Below are 15,205 nucleotides of genomic sequence, written 5' to 3'. Positions count from 1 at the left end.
TTTCTTAGGGGACTGCCAAAACCCAATGGGGTATTTTTGTGTCACTTACTCTTGGTAGATCGCAGTCTGGCAAAGTTGGAGCTGCACTTCTTTTGGCAAACTGTGAAATGACCTGTTCTTCTTTAGACATAGTTGAATCTTGAAAAGAAAACAAGAAAGAGCAGCTTAGAAAAGGGCTCAAGGCAAATAATTTTGTTGCTCTATTATTAGCTCAGATCTGTTCAATATTTCTGATAACTAAAACAAGGTTTAGTTTTCTGTGTTTTCCAGAGTCTAGCCATTTTTTGTGTGGTACATGTTGGGAGTTAAAATATACCATGCCTGGATTCATGAGAATTTGGGATGGCCCTAAAATAACAAAAACTCTCCTATGGAAGTGAAGGAAACAATGATACAATGATGAGATGGTCTTCCCCAGAATTCATGAAGTTCCCTGATGCTAGGAGCACACATCCATGAAGAAGTTGGTAAGGAATCCTTTAGTACCTAGCTTGTTTAGAAAATAAAAAGTTAGTAAAAACCCAGAACCATAAAAATAAAATCTAATGGCATCCAGGAGTCCTTTATTATAAGACACTAGAATTAAGAAGTTCAAACATTCCTTTTCCAAAGTATTGGGTTTTACTATGCACTAATATTGCATTTGCCTGGGATCTTTGAAAAAGAACTGTGATATGGTTACTAAATCTTTAAAATATTTGAATTTTTTAAAGGGTTTAAAAACAAAGATATGCTCACAACCCCCTCATATCGTACACAAAGATGAACTCAAAATGCACCAATGACCTAAATGTAAGACCTACAAAGTATTTTTTAAAGATTTTATTTTTTTAGAGAGAGGGGAAGAGAAGGAGAAAGAGAAGGAGAGAGACATCAAAGAGCTGGCCTGCAACCAGGCATGTGCCCTGACCGGGAATCAAACCAGGGGCCTTTAGGCTCACAGGATGAGGCTCACAGGATGACACCCAACCCATTGAGGCCCACCAGTCAGGGTAAGACCTAAAAACTATTAAACCAGAAAATAAAGGGGCAAACCTTCACGACCTTGGATTTGGTAATGGATTCTTAGTTACAACACCAAAAACAGAAGCAGCAAAAGGAAACATAAATTAGACTTCATCAAACTTAAAACTTTTTGCATTCGAGGAGAGTATCAGAAAAGAGACAACACTATTTATAGAATGGGAAAAATTATTTGCAAATCATCTGACAAAGATTTGACACCTAGAATATACAAAGAACTCCTACAACTCAAAAACAAAAAGACAAGCTAATTAACAGATAGGCAAAGGACTTGAACAGACATTTCTCCAAAGAAGATATACAAATGACCAATAAGTACATGAAAAGATACTTAACATCTTTAGTCATTTGGGAAATGCAAATCAAAACCACAGTGAGATACCACTTCACACCCTTGGTCATTGCTGGTGCAGTTGCTGTGGGAAACAGTTTGGCAGTTACTCAAAATGCTGTAGAATTATCACACTACCTAGAAATCCTGATCTCAGGTAACCCATTCTCTGACTCTCAATCCTGGCAACCACTCTCTTTCTCTGTAGCTTTGCTGTCCACAATATCATATAAATATAATCATAGGATACACTGCTTTTTGTTTCTGACTTAGCAAAATGCATTTAAGGTCATCCTTGTCTTGTGTGCATCAGAGGTTTGTTCCTTTCTATTGCCCAATTTATATTTTGTTGTATGGATGTATCCATTTTTTATCCATTCACCTGCAGAAGGACATTTATAAGAATTAGCTTTAAATTTCCCTTTTTGTTACTAAAAAATTAAAATTCCACTGAATTCCTAAATGACTATATTTTGTGTCAATATTTTATTTTTTAACGCTTTGAAATCTGGTGTTTATAATATGCAGACTTAATTTACTATTTATAAAAATGCTTGACCAACTAAAAGGCATCATTTTCTGACCTGATAGATACCAGAAACTTGAAATTTTAGAGTGTTCAAACCTTAAGTAATAGCTTCTGCATGCTATCAGCATACTTTTCCAAAAAATTTTATGCCATTTTAACCATTTTAAGTGTACAGTAGAAGGGCATCAGTTACATTCACATTGGCATGCAACCATCTCCACCACCTGTTCCCAAATCTTTTCTCTCGTCCCATAAATAAACTCTCTGACCACTAAGCAATAATTCTCCCCAGCCCCTGGCAACCACTGTACTCTCTACCTATTTTGACTATCTTACGTATGTAATATAAAAGGAATCATGAAGTATTTGAGTTTTTTCCTTTTTATTGAGTTTATTGGCGTGACACTGGTTAACACAATTACATAGGTTTTAGGTGCACCATTCCACAACACATTATCCGATGTATTTGTTGCTGTGTAACTAGCTCACTTCATTTAGCATAATGTCTTCAAAGTTCATTTCTGTTATCGCATGCATCAAAAATTCATTCCTTTTGAAGGCTGAAAATTTGTTTAATGGAAATGCCACATTTCTTTATCCGTTCATCCATCAACTAATATTTATGCTGTTTCCACACATTACCATTGGGAATAGTGCTACAACGAACATGGAAATGCTAATCTCTCTTTGAAGTCCAGATTTCAATTCTTTTGGATAAATACCATAAGTGAGATTACTGGATCATATGATAGTTCTATTTTTAACTTTTTGAGGAGGCTTCATACTGTTTCCCACAGCACTTACACCATTTAATATTCCTGCCAACAGTTTATAAAGGTTCCAATTTCTCGATATCCTAGCCAACATTCTACTCTCTGCCTGTACGAGTTTGACTATTTTACATAACTCACATAAATGTAATCATGAAGTATTTGTCATTATACAACTGGCTAACTTCATTTAGCACAATGTCTTCAAGGTTCACCCATATTGTGTCATGTACCATAAATTCATTCCTTTTGGGCCGTCTTTTGCTTGTTTGATAACAGTCATTCTAACAGGTGTACGCTGATATTTTATTGTGGCTCTGACTTTCAGTTCCCTGATGATTACTGACCTTAAGCATCTTTTCATATACCTCTTGGCCATTTGCAGGTCTTCTCTGGAGAACAGTCTAGTCAGTCCCTTTGCCCATTTTTTTTAATTGAGTTATTTGGGTTTTGCTATTTAGTTGTAGTAGTTTCTTATGTATTTGGATATTATCCATCAGATAAATGGTTTGCAATATTTTCTCCCGTTCCACAGGTTGTCTTTTTATGTTGATGATTGTTTCCTTTGCTGTGCAGAAGCTTTTTAGTTTGATGTAGTCCCACTTGTCTATTTCTGCTTTTGTTGCCTGTGGTTTTGGTGTTATATCCATGAAATAATTGCCAAGATCAATGCTGTTATGGAATACATCCCATTTGCAAGAGCATCGAAAAGAATAAAATACTTAGGAATAAACAACTAAGGAGGTGAAATATCTGTACACTGAAAACTATAAAACATTGATGAAAGAAGTAAAAGGCGATGCAAACAAATGGAAAGAGGTCTCGTGTTCGTGGACTGAATGACTTAATATCGTTAAAATGTCTGTGTTACACAAAGTGTTCTACAGATTCAGTGCAATCTTTATCAAAATCCCAATGGCATCGTTTACAGAAATTTTTTAAAAATTTCTACAATTCGCATGCAATCACAAAGGACCCGGAAGTGCCAAAAACCATCTTGAGAAAAAAGAACAAGGCTGGAGGCATCACACTTCCTGATTTCAAAGTAGATTACAGAGTTATAGTAATGACAGTGTGGTACTGGTATAAAGACAGACACATAGCCCAGTGAAACAAAACAGAGAGCCCAGAGATAAATCCACACATGTAGTCAACTGATCTCCAACAAGGGTGCCAAGAATACACAATGGGGAAGGACAGTCTCTTCAGCGACTTGTGTTGGGGAAACTGGATATCCACAGGCAAAAAAATGAAATTGAACCCTTACCTTATACCACACACAAAAATCAATTCAAAATTGATTAAAGATGTAAATATGTAAGAGCTGAAATTGTAAAATTCTTAGAAGAAAAACAGAGGGACAGTCTCATGATAAAGAACTTGCCAATGAAAAACTTTAATATAACAAAGTTTTGAAACTGTAAGGCTAAAGACAAGACACTGTGCTCAAGTTAGTAAATATGGATCTCACAGGGGTCTAGGTCAACAATTCTGAAACTACTTCACATAAATACTAGAGTTTAACAAATAAATAAATATACTGTAGATAATGACAGCCAGGTTTGTGTCTATGGAAGAAAGAAGCTACAGACAAGCAGAAAGGGTTGCTGGAATAAATCCTGTGGTATGGGCTGGAATTGGGCATGTCGGTATGACCTAGTGTTTATCTTTTTTTTTTCAATTTTTTTATTTAATTATTTTTCAAGTACAGTTTTCTGTCTATTACTCCCATCCCATCCCACCCCCCATCCTCCCCCCTCCCTCCCGTTTCCACCCTTCTCGGTTGTCCATGTATCCTTTATATAGGTTCCTCTAAATCCCTCCCTTATTTCCCCTGAAATTCCCTCCCCTCTCCCCTCTGGTCACTGTCTGCCTGTTCTCTATTTCAGTGCCTAGTGTTTATCTTAATATATGTGCAGATGGGTATATTCAGAAATGAATATAGATACATGCGTTAGTAACCATGCAAACATTTGCTGGTTCTCTGTACTAAGAAGGCCTAGCAGCAATGACTCTCCAGTTGTAATAAGAACAATTAGAAGCCAGATTTTGGTTTCCAAATCTCATTCCAGTTTCATTCTACAATAAAAGGCTCAAAGAAATGGCTGGTTCTTGGGCTGGAGTATAGAAGAGACAAGGTAAACCTGGAGGATCATAAGGATGCCAGAAAGTAAGTTAGTGCTGGAAAAAAAAAAGATGTGGTTTTGTCAAAAGAACACAGGAATCGACTGTTCAGAGTTCCTGATAGCTAGAGCTGAAATAATTTGAACAATATAGTAATTAATAACTCAAAGGAATTTTATAACTCAAAGAATAAAATAAAGATCTATAAGTCAATAAATATCCATGAGACTATACTGATATAAATACACAATAGAATGAGTGGATGAAAAGAGGCAACTCTTCCTAAAGAAGAATTATAAATACAGAAAAAGTGAGGAAAACACAACATCGTCATTAAAGTACCAAAGTAATCATTGCTGCAGGCAAGATCCCCAAACAAAAGCTAAAATTAGTGAGTGAAACTTTAAAGAGAAGCAGGGTATTCACATCACCCCAAAGTATCTCCCATCAAATATTTCTTAATGACTGTGGTGGTTGCAGCATATGTCTATTTATTAAATATTCCTCCCTCCAGGAGATGGATCTTAAATCCTCTGGACTTGACGCAGTAACTCCAGAGGGCACTTACTAACTCACTTCCAAAGAACAGAGTACAGAAAGGGGGAAATGGTGCATTCATGGTGGAGACCCTGGCAGGCACCACTATAGCCAAGTAATAAAATATTGATATCACACACCCAAAATCTAACCTCATCTAATCACAAGGAAAAAGAAAACCAAACTGAAGGACACCCTCCAAAACATCCAACCAGTACTCTTCAAAAGTGTCAAGTTAACCAAAGACAAGAAAAACTGCAGATTCGTTGCAAACGGAAAGAAACTAAAAAGACATGACAGGGAGAGGCAGTGTGGGATCCTGGTTTTGGAATAGAAAAAAGACATCTAGTCAAAATGCCTGGGTAACTTAAATAGTTTAGACTTCAGTTGATAGTATTTGACAAACCAATCTAAATTTCTTAATTTAGATAATTGAACCACAGCTATATGAGATACTAACATTAGAGAAAGCAAGGTAGAGAGTGTGCAAGTCTTCCGTAAGTCTAAATTTATCAAAGTGAAGGGTTTGGTTTTTTTTTAAATTTAGCTTCAGCTAAATACAGGAGTTACATTCAGAAACTTGAAATGAATGGATCTCTCAATCCCAGGTGACTGAAGCCAAAAACAAAACAAATCAGCAGTAACCAGATATTATTACTATTCACCTGTGCATTCTGAATGTCCAAGTTTCCCAAACTAAAATCTCCCAGAAGTGTGGCTGAGGAGGTTGTTGCTCTGTGAGGTAGCCCTAGTTCAACACACCCAGCTGCAGACCCTGGGGTAGATTACGGAGAATCAGCCTCCAGTTCAACCCCTTTATCCTCCCAGGCTCCTGCATCACGGACACAGTCTGGTACCAGTGAGCGGTTTGACTGATGGCTGAGGTGAGATGATGCAAATGGAAGTTGGTGTAAGTAGCACTTTGTAGAAAGGTTAATAAAACATAAAGAACATAGCTTTGTTCAGCCCAGTGCTTTCTCTTTACCTAAAATGCATGTAGCAGTAAAATAATCATCCATCTTTAGGATGATGCAGAGAAAATTCCCTGGTTTACAGTAAACGTATTCCCTGAACTGACAATTGCTCCTATCTGATTAGATACAAAATTATTCGTTCCTGCTGTCCTTCTGTCCTCTTTTTGACAACATCCAGAACAGGGACTTCCACTCTGTCACCTCAAGAGCTCTTTGAAGAAATAAAAGGGAGATGGTGGGTGGGCAGAGATTTTTGAACTTTCAGTATTTTGAAAAACCTAATGAGATCATTCATTTACCTATAATAAAGTCATCCAGAATAACATGGAATTTATTCTTTTCAGCTGGAATTATGTCAGCATGAACAAAAGTGGTGATTGACCACAAAATATCATTAATTTTAGAAAGCAGGAAGATAAATTAACTAAACAAATGACTTTTGTTAGGAGGCAAAGACCTTTCAAAACATGGGGTTTGTGGGGTGGCAATGGCTTGGAACCAGTATGGTCCTTATGCATAAGATACCCTGCCCTTGGCTCTTGACTCTGAAAGCTACCCACCATCAGAATCCTGTCTCCACTCCCAGTACTTCTTCAACCCTGGGGAACCTCTGAAATTACAAAGTGCTTGGTAATTTAATGCCACTTGGACTGCCTTGTGTATACTCAAGAAAGCTGTATAGTTCATAGTATGCACATGATTCATAAAGAATTGAATAAATATAGTATGTTTTTAAAATATGTTATTTACTTATTTTTAAAGAGAGGGGGAGAAAGCGAGAAAGAGAGGGAGAGAAAGATCAATGTGTGGTCACCTTTCATGCACCCCCTACTATGAACCTGGCCTGCAACCCACACATGTGCCCTGACTGGGAATCGAACCAGTGACCCTCTGGTTTGCAGGCTGGCACTCAATCCACTGAGCCACACCAGCCAGGGCTGAATAAATACAGTGTTTATTTTTATATCTTCAGGAATATAGTTCTCTACTTAAAGTAGGTTCTATGAGAGAGATAAATTTAACTTAAATTTGTTCACTGTTAATTTGAGGACTGTCTGAACCCACACAAGAATGTTACCTCATAGCAGCAAGAACTCACATGGCTATGATACAGGTGGTTTCAAGACAGGGGCCCAAGCACAGAAAACACCGCCTCTTAGAAATGTCTGATGCCAAAGATGATGACAACTTGTAATGCAACACTTGATTTTTTAGGATACTAAATGCTTTATATTTTTAAATGTTTAAAAATCAATACCTCTTTATACTTTATAGCTGGTATACAAAACATTCTTTAGAGGTTAAAAAACAACAAATACACATCCAATTTACCTAAGTATATTAAAATTTTAACAGATACAGAGAAGATCTACCTAATCTCTCAGGAACAGAAATCTGTATCTACATAATAGGCTGCTGAAGTTCATTCAAAGATTAGTAAATTAAAATTACAGAAAACATTTTCATAGGCTTAAATTTATATTAAAAAAATCAATGATTTATCTCAAGTACATACCTCAAATATAACACATAGTTGGAACTCATTGATTAATATTTCTTTAATCAACATATGAAATAAATAAAAGAGCTTCACTGGATGTATGTATTAAAATATGTAAATATTCCAACCATCTTTACTTAATCCTTTTTTGTTTTCTAAACCCTAACATTAAGGAGTGGAGAACAGAAGTATAAGAAAAAGAATTTGGCATAATGTTTTTATAGTGTTAACCTGTACTTGCTTAAAATAACAGAAGAAAAGCATAACTGAATACACTAGAATAATCATATATCAACAAAATTTTATTTACTTACCTCTTGGAGATTTTTTTGGCTTCTTTGCTTAGGTTGAATGAACATCAGTGTTTTCAGCTTTGCGAAATCTTTGCTCTGTGAAAAAAAGGTACACTTACATTGAATGCATCCTACTTGTCCCCATGGACACAATTTCTTCCAAAACTTGGTACAGGATTTATAGCTTGGGGAACACTGAGTGACATGTTTATGTAATATTGACTTTTAACTTTACACATTAACTTCATTGAAATGAATTCACTTAAAACAATTGAAGTACCAAGTATGGAATGCACTGGTCATTTTATGGATAGGCATGTTTGATTGTAACTAAGGCAACAAGACCATTACAGCGAACTGAGAGTTTGCGTGCTAAAAGCTGTTTCTCTAGTTGATGAGTATGAGTCACCTCATGAATGTAGTTCAATCTCATGTCAACCCAGTTGAACGGATATCACATTCACCAGATTCAATGAACCTATACAAGAGTGTCAACTCTTGTTTACTTTTTATCTAGGGAATTCAATTTCAAAATAGTATTACTAACCTAGGGCTATAAGATGAAATACAACTCCGTTGAGTTTATCTCAATACAGTATCTTCCTTTAACTTTTTATTCCAGGTCTCAGGTTTTCACATAAAAAAGTATGCCCTCCATCCTACATCTTGATATCAATTTACTTTTCACATCCTATGCTTAATGATGAGAATCCAAATATTAATCTAAGATACTCCTACACTTGTTCTGATAACTTGTTTGACCTCAATAATAATAAAGATAATTATTGAGCATTCAGTATGCATGAGGCACTATTCCAAGTACTTTACATGTATTAATTCATGAAAGCAATTTACCTTTTTTGACTTCCTATATAAGAAAGAAACTCTCCTGGTTATTTAAAATGCTTATAAATGATACAGGGATACGCTGGATTTATTCTTCTGGGTTTTAGCAGCTATTTAAAACAATGAATGAATGGCAGCACTACCATAGTTACCAGAGCAACACAGCAGAGATAATGCAACATATAATCCCAAAGTCAAGGAACAATACTCCACTCTACCGCCTGCCCACATTAAGAACTGCAGGTACAGTGAGAATCACATTAACACTCCCATCACGGCCAGCACTGTTCTAATGGGATCTAGTAATGTTATGCATAAGAGCCCATGACAAACGAGCTTTTACCCAGTTTAACCCTAAAATCTGTTCAAAAGAATGACCACAAAAAATTATGATAGGTACGATTCATATATAACAATTGAATGGTACCACATTTTTTAAAAACAGAGGAAAGGGAATTGTTTTAATGTCAATATCTTTCCCAAATATATAAAGGAATTTAACTCTGTTAAGCATAACAAACTTTAATTTTCATAGTTAAATTTTACTTTGTAACAGAATACCTATGAACAAGCTCAAGTAATTTTTAATATTAAATATACTAAAACTTCAAACTGATGTACAAGACACATATCATTATGACAAGAGCCAACACATTCATATGCATGTGAAAAATGGAGGGAAGCCCACCAAAATGTCACAACTGATCATCTGTCATCTCAGAGATGGGATTTTTAGTCATTCTAATCTTCTTCTTTCTGACCTTTCTATAATTTCCAAATTTCCTATACTTAACCTGTATTACTGTTATTTTATTTCAAATTTTAAGGCTTCTAGATCTCTAGCTTTGTCTTTCCCCACATGTGTATGTAGATACATATGTACACATGTGCACACACAAAGCAACATATAATTTTACAAAAACAAAATTACACTATTCTGTTTTGTGACCTGATGGTTTTTCTTCAAAGATATACTACTTACTTCCCCTTGTACACCACCATTTTCAGTAGGTGCGCCACACTCGACCACATATTTCACAACACACAATTAGCCCAGGTAGTCCTCCGTGCCCAGTTAGATCTCACTTGCCCCAAGAAGCCTGCGCTGCCTCCCCAATTCTGCACTGAGCTCCCCTCATCTGTGCTTCAGCCACAGTCCACACTCTCAGTGCTGCACTCAGCAGAGGTGTGGCTGACTGTCCACTTCCCTAGGCTCTGAGCTACGTGAGGGCAGGAGGCCAACTACATCTGACTAACTGTTGTAACCCTGTACCAACTCCCATGCTCAGCAGAGATAGCAGCATGGGAGTTGTTGAAATAGAAATTGTTCCCTTTCTTTAAATTATAAACAATAAGGTAAACATTCTGGCACATGCAAATGTGTGCATTTACCCAATCATTCTCATGGAGTACATTTTTAAAACTAGAATCACAGAGACAAAGATATGAGCATTTTGAATTGTAATATATATTGTCACCTTGTCCTCCAAAATCCATGTAGAAATTTACAGTCCCACCATCAACAGATGGACGAAAGTGTCCATATTCCCATATCCTTGAGATGCTGAGTGATATCACCCTTTTTTTAAGGAAAAAAATGTATTTATTTATTCATTTACTTACTTTTAGAGTGAAGGGAAGGGAGGGAGAAAGAGGCAAAGAGAAACATTGATGTGAGATAGAAACACCAATCGGTTGCCTCTTATACGCACCCTGACCTGAGACCAAACCCACAACCCAGGCATGTGCCCTGACTGAGAATCAAATTGACAACATTTTGCTTTGCAGGACAATGCCCAACTAACCGAGCCACACCAGTCAGGGTCATCACCCTATTTTTAAACCTTTTCCCAAGATGATATTATTATTACTCATCACTGTATAATTAAAAATATAATTTAAAAAGATATCACACATTTTATAATCTTAAAACTAGATAGCTACTAATTAAGATGAAGACAAAGATACTAACCAAGTTACATCTAGAAAAATTGCTCATGTCGAATGATAGTTCATCAGCTGAATGATTCTTTATGCTTAAGTAAAATTGTGCCCATTCTTTTGCTTGACTTTTTTCAATGTACCTGAGGGAGAAGTGATAGCAACTTTTAGAAACATAAAAGTACTTGCTTAGTAGAGAAAATTTGCAACAAACAAGCCAACATGGAGGTTGATCAACTGGAGTAGAACATACACAGGTTAAGATGCAAGTTAGTATCCAGAGGAAAACTAAGGTGTGGATTCAAAAGCAAGGCAAAACTTGCGGCTTACTATAGATGTGGTTATATTTTGCTCTGAAAAATGAAATTGGAAAGTGTTTTTGTCTTGATGCCCTAGAATGGCATCTCCCAAAGCCTGTTATCGCTGTCCACAGGACTGCCTACTAGTACCCAAGCCAAGGGTAAAAATTCCCTTACTTTTCTCCTTCTCCCTGCAGAATGCTTAGTTAATTTTGGATCCAGGACGTGATGCTCCATCTGAACTTTACCGTCCACTATGTACACACGGCATACAGCAGGACAAACAGCTGTACTGTGTGTGTAAAATTCCCACTGGATTTTCAAAGACTTAGTATGAAAATAGAATGTAAAATATCACAGTAATAATTCTATACAGATTACTTGCTAAAATGATATTTTGGAGATATTGGGTTAAAAATACTAAACATAACTTTACCCGTTTCTCCCCACCTCAACTTTTTTAATGTGGCTTACTAGGAATTTTTGTAATTATCTACAGGGCTCACATTTGTGGCTCATATTATGTTTCTACTGAATAGCAATGGTTTAAACCATTGAGATCAAGAGCTAGATTACAAAGTTAACCATCAGTTGTTGCTCCCTAAGAATCCTCCAAGGAGAAGCAAAGACATGAGAGGGGAAAGGAGCTCGGGACATCCTGTGAACTGGGTTTGGTCTGCAATTCGAGGAGTCGGTGAAGGGGATTTCCAGGCACGGGAGCCAGTGTAGAAGCTGAAAAGGATCATAAATCAAAGAAAAAATGGCTTTAAAAAACAAATTATCCTACACAAGCATTCTCACTGTGTTATTTATTGCTCTGTTGCTTTTGCCAGAACCTTCAAACACTCCTCAGAACATGTCTTTTGCTGGAACAAAATAGCAAACTTGAGCTACAGGGTTAAAACAAGAAGGTGTGTCTCCCACAGCCAGGAATGACCAATATAAAAACCAAGAAGATGATGAACTTGAAGGACAGAAATCAGCTGCCCCACCCGCCAGGAGATTCCCTTTCCCATGCCAGCCTTGGAGTTTTGGATGCTGGTGGTGACTTTTGCTTGTATGCCTTTATTTTGGGTGTGCATTTCAAGGATGGCCTCAGGGCCTTCTTTAACCTGTAACAAAACCACAGACTGCCTTAATCCCCAAAGTTGCCGGAACCTCATCTGAATCTGCCACATGCTCTGGAATCTGCCTTGGATGCCAGAGTTGTCATCAGAGTCCGATTTTGTATCCACCTCCTTTCCCTGAGCAGATGGCAGCCTGGCCCCAGCTACTCCAACTCCCCTCACGGTCCTACCCATGGAAACCCCCGAATGCCTTGAGCTCAGGCAGGCTCAGCTGCTGGGTGGCTGAGGCTCACGGTCTGTCTCCAAGACCTTGTCCTACCTTATGCTACTGTAACAAAAAGCAAACCAGTGGTTGCCTGGGGCTGGAATGGGAGGTATTCCAAAGGGGCTGAGGAAACTTTTGGGAGTGATGGATATCTTCAGCATTTTGATTGTGGTTATGTTTTATGGGCGTCTACATATAGCAACTTATTAAAACGCACACTTTCATTATGTCAGTTATATCTCTGTAAAGTTATTAACAACAGTACAGGCATGCCTCATTTTATTGCTCTTCACTTTCTTTCACTTCATAGATGTTGCTTTTTTTTTTTTTTAACTAATTGAAGGCCAAACTCACTACTGCTTTATTGTGATACTTGCTTTATGACAGTAATCTACCATCGAACCTGCAATGGCTCTCGGGTATGCCTGTGTGATGTATCCTTCTCATAACCAGTTTCATCAGCCAAAAACCAGTGAACAAATACTTATCACCCACTCTGGCTAACTCCCTCCTGGGTAGGAATGGACACGGCACTTCAGGGAAGTCATTCTATCATATTTTTGACACAAGTTAATAAAGTACTTTACCAGCCTACTTTCCATATACATACATTTTATTGTTCTAATCAGAAGAAACTGTCATCTGATACATGTTCAAAACCAGTGGGTTGTCTGTCTTGCCATAGAAATATCTCTAATGAATAAAGAATAAAACTTGGAAAACTTCACAACCCAGGATAGCAGAGTAGCTACCTCAGGTTGAGTTTCACAGAAGCAGAGCCTGGAATGAAGATTCTTGCGTGATTTTAAGGCTCTCAGGTGAAAACTGTAAGGAAGTAAGGTGAGCGGGACAGGGAAAGGGAAGAAGCAAGGCAAAAATGTGGGTCTAGCTCCATCCCACCCTTCTATGGGAGGGGGGTACCCCCATATCAATCATCCTTTAGTCACAGACCACACCTGAGAGTCTTGGGGTGTAACCTCCTGGGCATTTTCTGGCAGGACTCCTTCCATTAGGCAAGGGCAATTCTTGAGAGAAGGCACACCTGTGAGCTGTTGGCAGACTATACTCCTAGCACCTGGAGAATGGGGGCACCTACCTACCTGAAAAACTGTTTCTGTTCCACCCCCTGTAAAATGGGCCTGATAACAGCAGCTAGTTCATGTACTTGTCAAAACTAAGCAGTGTATTAAAGCACCCAGAATAGCACTTTACATTAAGTGGCACATACAATTAGAATCACACACAGCACGTAGTAAGTGCTTGATAAATACTGTAAATTTTGTTGTTGCTGCTATTATTGTGTTCTCAGAGGTGCCCATGCCAGGTGCCATCCAGGTGCCCTACAGAGCTGGGCACCCAGGAGTGTGAAGTTGGCCCCAGCGTTACTTAAGGGTAATCTAAAGACTCCACAGCTGGGTGACTGCCTATAGGTACACACACCCATTTGATACTGCATTTTACATGGCAAGTGTACAATCAAGCAAAATCAAGCTTTTCTCAACGTCAGCCGTTACTATTCTGCGGGAGTCCCTCATAGATGGATTCTTCACCTAGCTCCTGAGAGGGAAACGAAAACTAAAAATAAAACCCCTCTCTCATCTATGCTGTGTGATCTCAATCACGAAACCAGTCTTCCTCAAGCAACAGAGAGTTCCCACACAGTTGCAAGCCATACTTGGGGCAACACTTAAAATCAAAGTCCCAGGAGCCAACTCTCTGATTTTTGCTTTCTCCAGAGGAAAACAGGGGAAAATGTAGGTAGGCTTTTCCTCCAGTCGTCTCCTAGTTTTGGAAACCACTTTGACACATTCACAGCTGTTAAAAGAAGAGGCAAAGGGCCAGGGGAGAGCTAGACCCGGTTCCCAGGATGAAGGCAGTGATTTTCCTTCCCGAGGAGTAAGTGCAAATTCGAGGAGGGAACGGACCTCCCTGTGACGGCTGGTGCACCTTGGGTCCTGCCGAAGGAGCCGCAGGGTTCGGTTTTTGGAACCAGCACTCCGCGGGCACCCAGTCCCCACCGAAGAGGCAGCCTTGGCCTCTGAGTGCTGGCGCCCGGGTGGCTGTTACCTTTTCATGAGCAGGGTCAGTCCGCACACGTGCGCCAGGATCCCGGCCGCCTTCTGAAACCTTTCTCTCGCTGACGCCCAGCGTGGCGCGGAGGGGCCCTCGGGGCCTGGGGCGTGAGCCATGGGCACTGGAGTTCCGGAGTTCGCGCTGCGGGGAGCCTCGAACTCCGCGGAGACCGCTGAAGGGCGGGGTCCAGGGAGGACGCGCCTCTGGCCGCACCTCTGGCCCCACCTCTTGGACTTAAAGATTTTTGTGTTCTAAAGATGAGTTTCTGCCCTAGACCCCGCTGCGAGCTCCGTTTTGGATCTAGAAGGCCCCTCGTCCCGCACAGAGCGCGCAAACCATCTGGAGCCAAGGTGGGAAGAGGACCGCGGTCCCCGCCCTCAAAGCTCTTCACCAAGAAAATGTCATTTGCATCTGGGCCTCCTGGAGACAACGGAAAGACCGAGAGATAATAAGCCCTAAGGAGCACTTTAGGGAACTGGGTGCTGAAAGCCAAAAGCTCTACTTTGCAGCTAGGATGAACATGGCTCAAAGGGCCCTGGAAGTTCTTATATGAGGTTGATTTGTAAGTTTCTGAGGTTTGGGGTGGAGAAGCAACAATAGCCCTGTTTACTTTAAATTTCCTGGGAAACGAA

General features: G+C 39.0%; 1 protein-coding gene across 1 annotated transcript in view; it reads right to left on the bottom strand.

Moving 5' to 3' along the window:
* Positions 1 to 14,744, bottom strand: part of LOC118978649 (uncharacterized) — a 69,854-nt gene extending 55,110 nt beyond the window's left edge. Inside the window, exons 1-4 of the mRNA XM_037034231.1 lie at positions 14,568 to 14,744; positions 10,901 to 11,012; positions 8,104 to 8,178; positions 50 to 138 (exon numbers count right to left, since the gene is read on the bottom strand). Of these exons, the coding sequence (XP_036890126.1) occupies positions 50 to 138; positions 8,104 to 8,178; positions 10,901 to 11,012; positions 14,568 to 14,689 (398 nt within the window). The 5' untranslated portion in view covers positions 14,690 to 14,744. The remainder of the gene's footprint in view (positions 1 to 49; positions 139 to 8,103; positions 8,179 to 10,900; positions 11,013 to 14,567) is intronic.
* Positions 14,745 to 15,205: the final 461 nt, after the last annotated feature.

The sequence above is a fragment of the Sturnira hondurensis genome, unplaced genomic scaffold, assembly GCF_014824575.4.
Source record: "Sturnira hondurensis isolate 20B ecotype Veracruz unplaced genomic scaffold, ASM1482457v3 Scaffold0022017, whole genome shotgun sequence".
Lineage (NCBI taxonomy): Eukaryota > Metazoa > Chordata > Mammalia > Chiroptera > Phyllostomidae > Sturnira > Sturnira hondurensis.
This window is presented reverse-complemented; position numbering and strand designations above follow the sequence as displayed.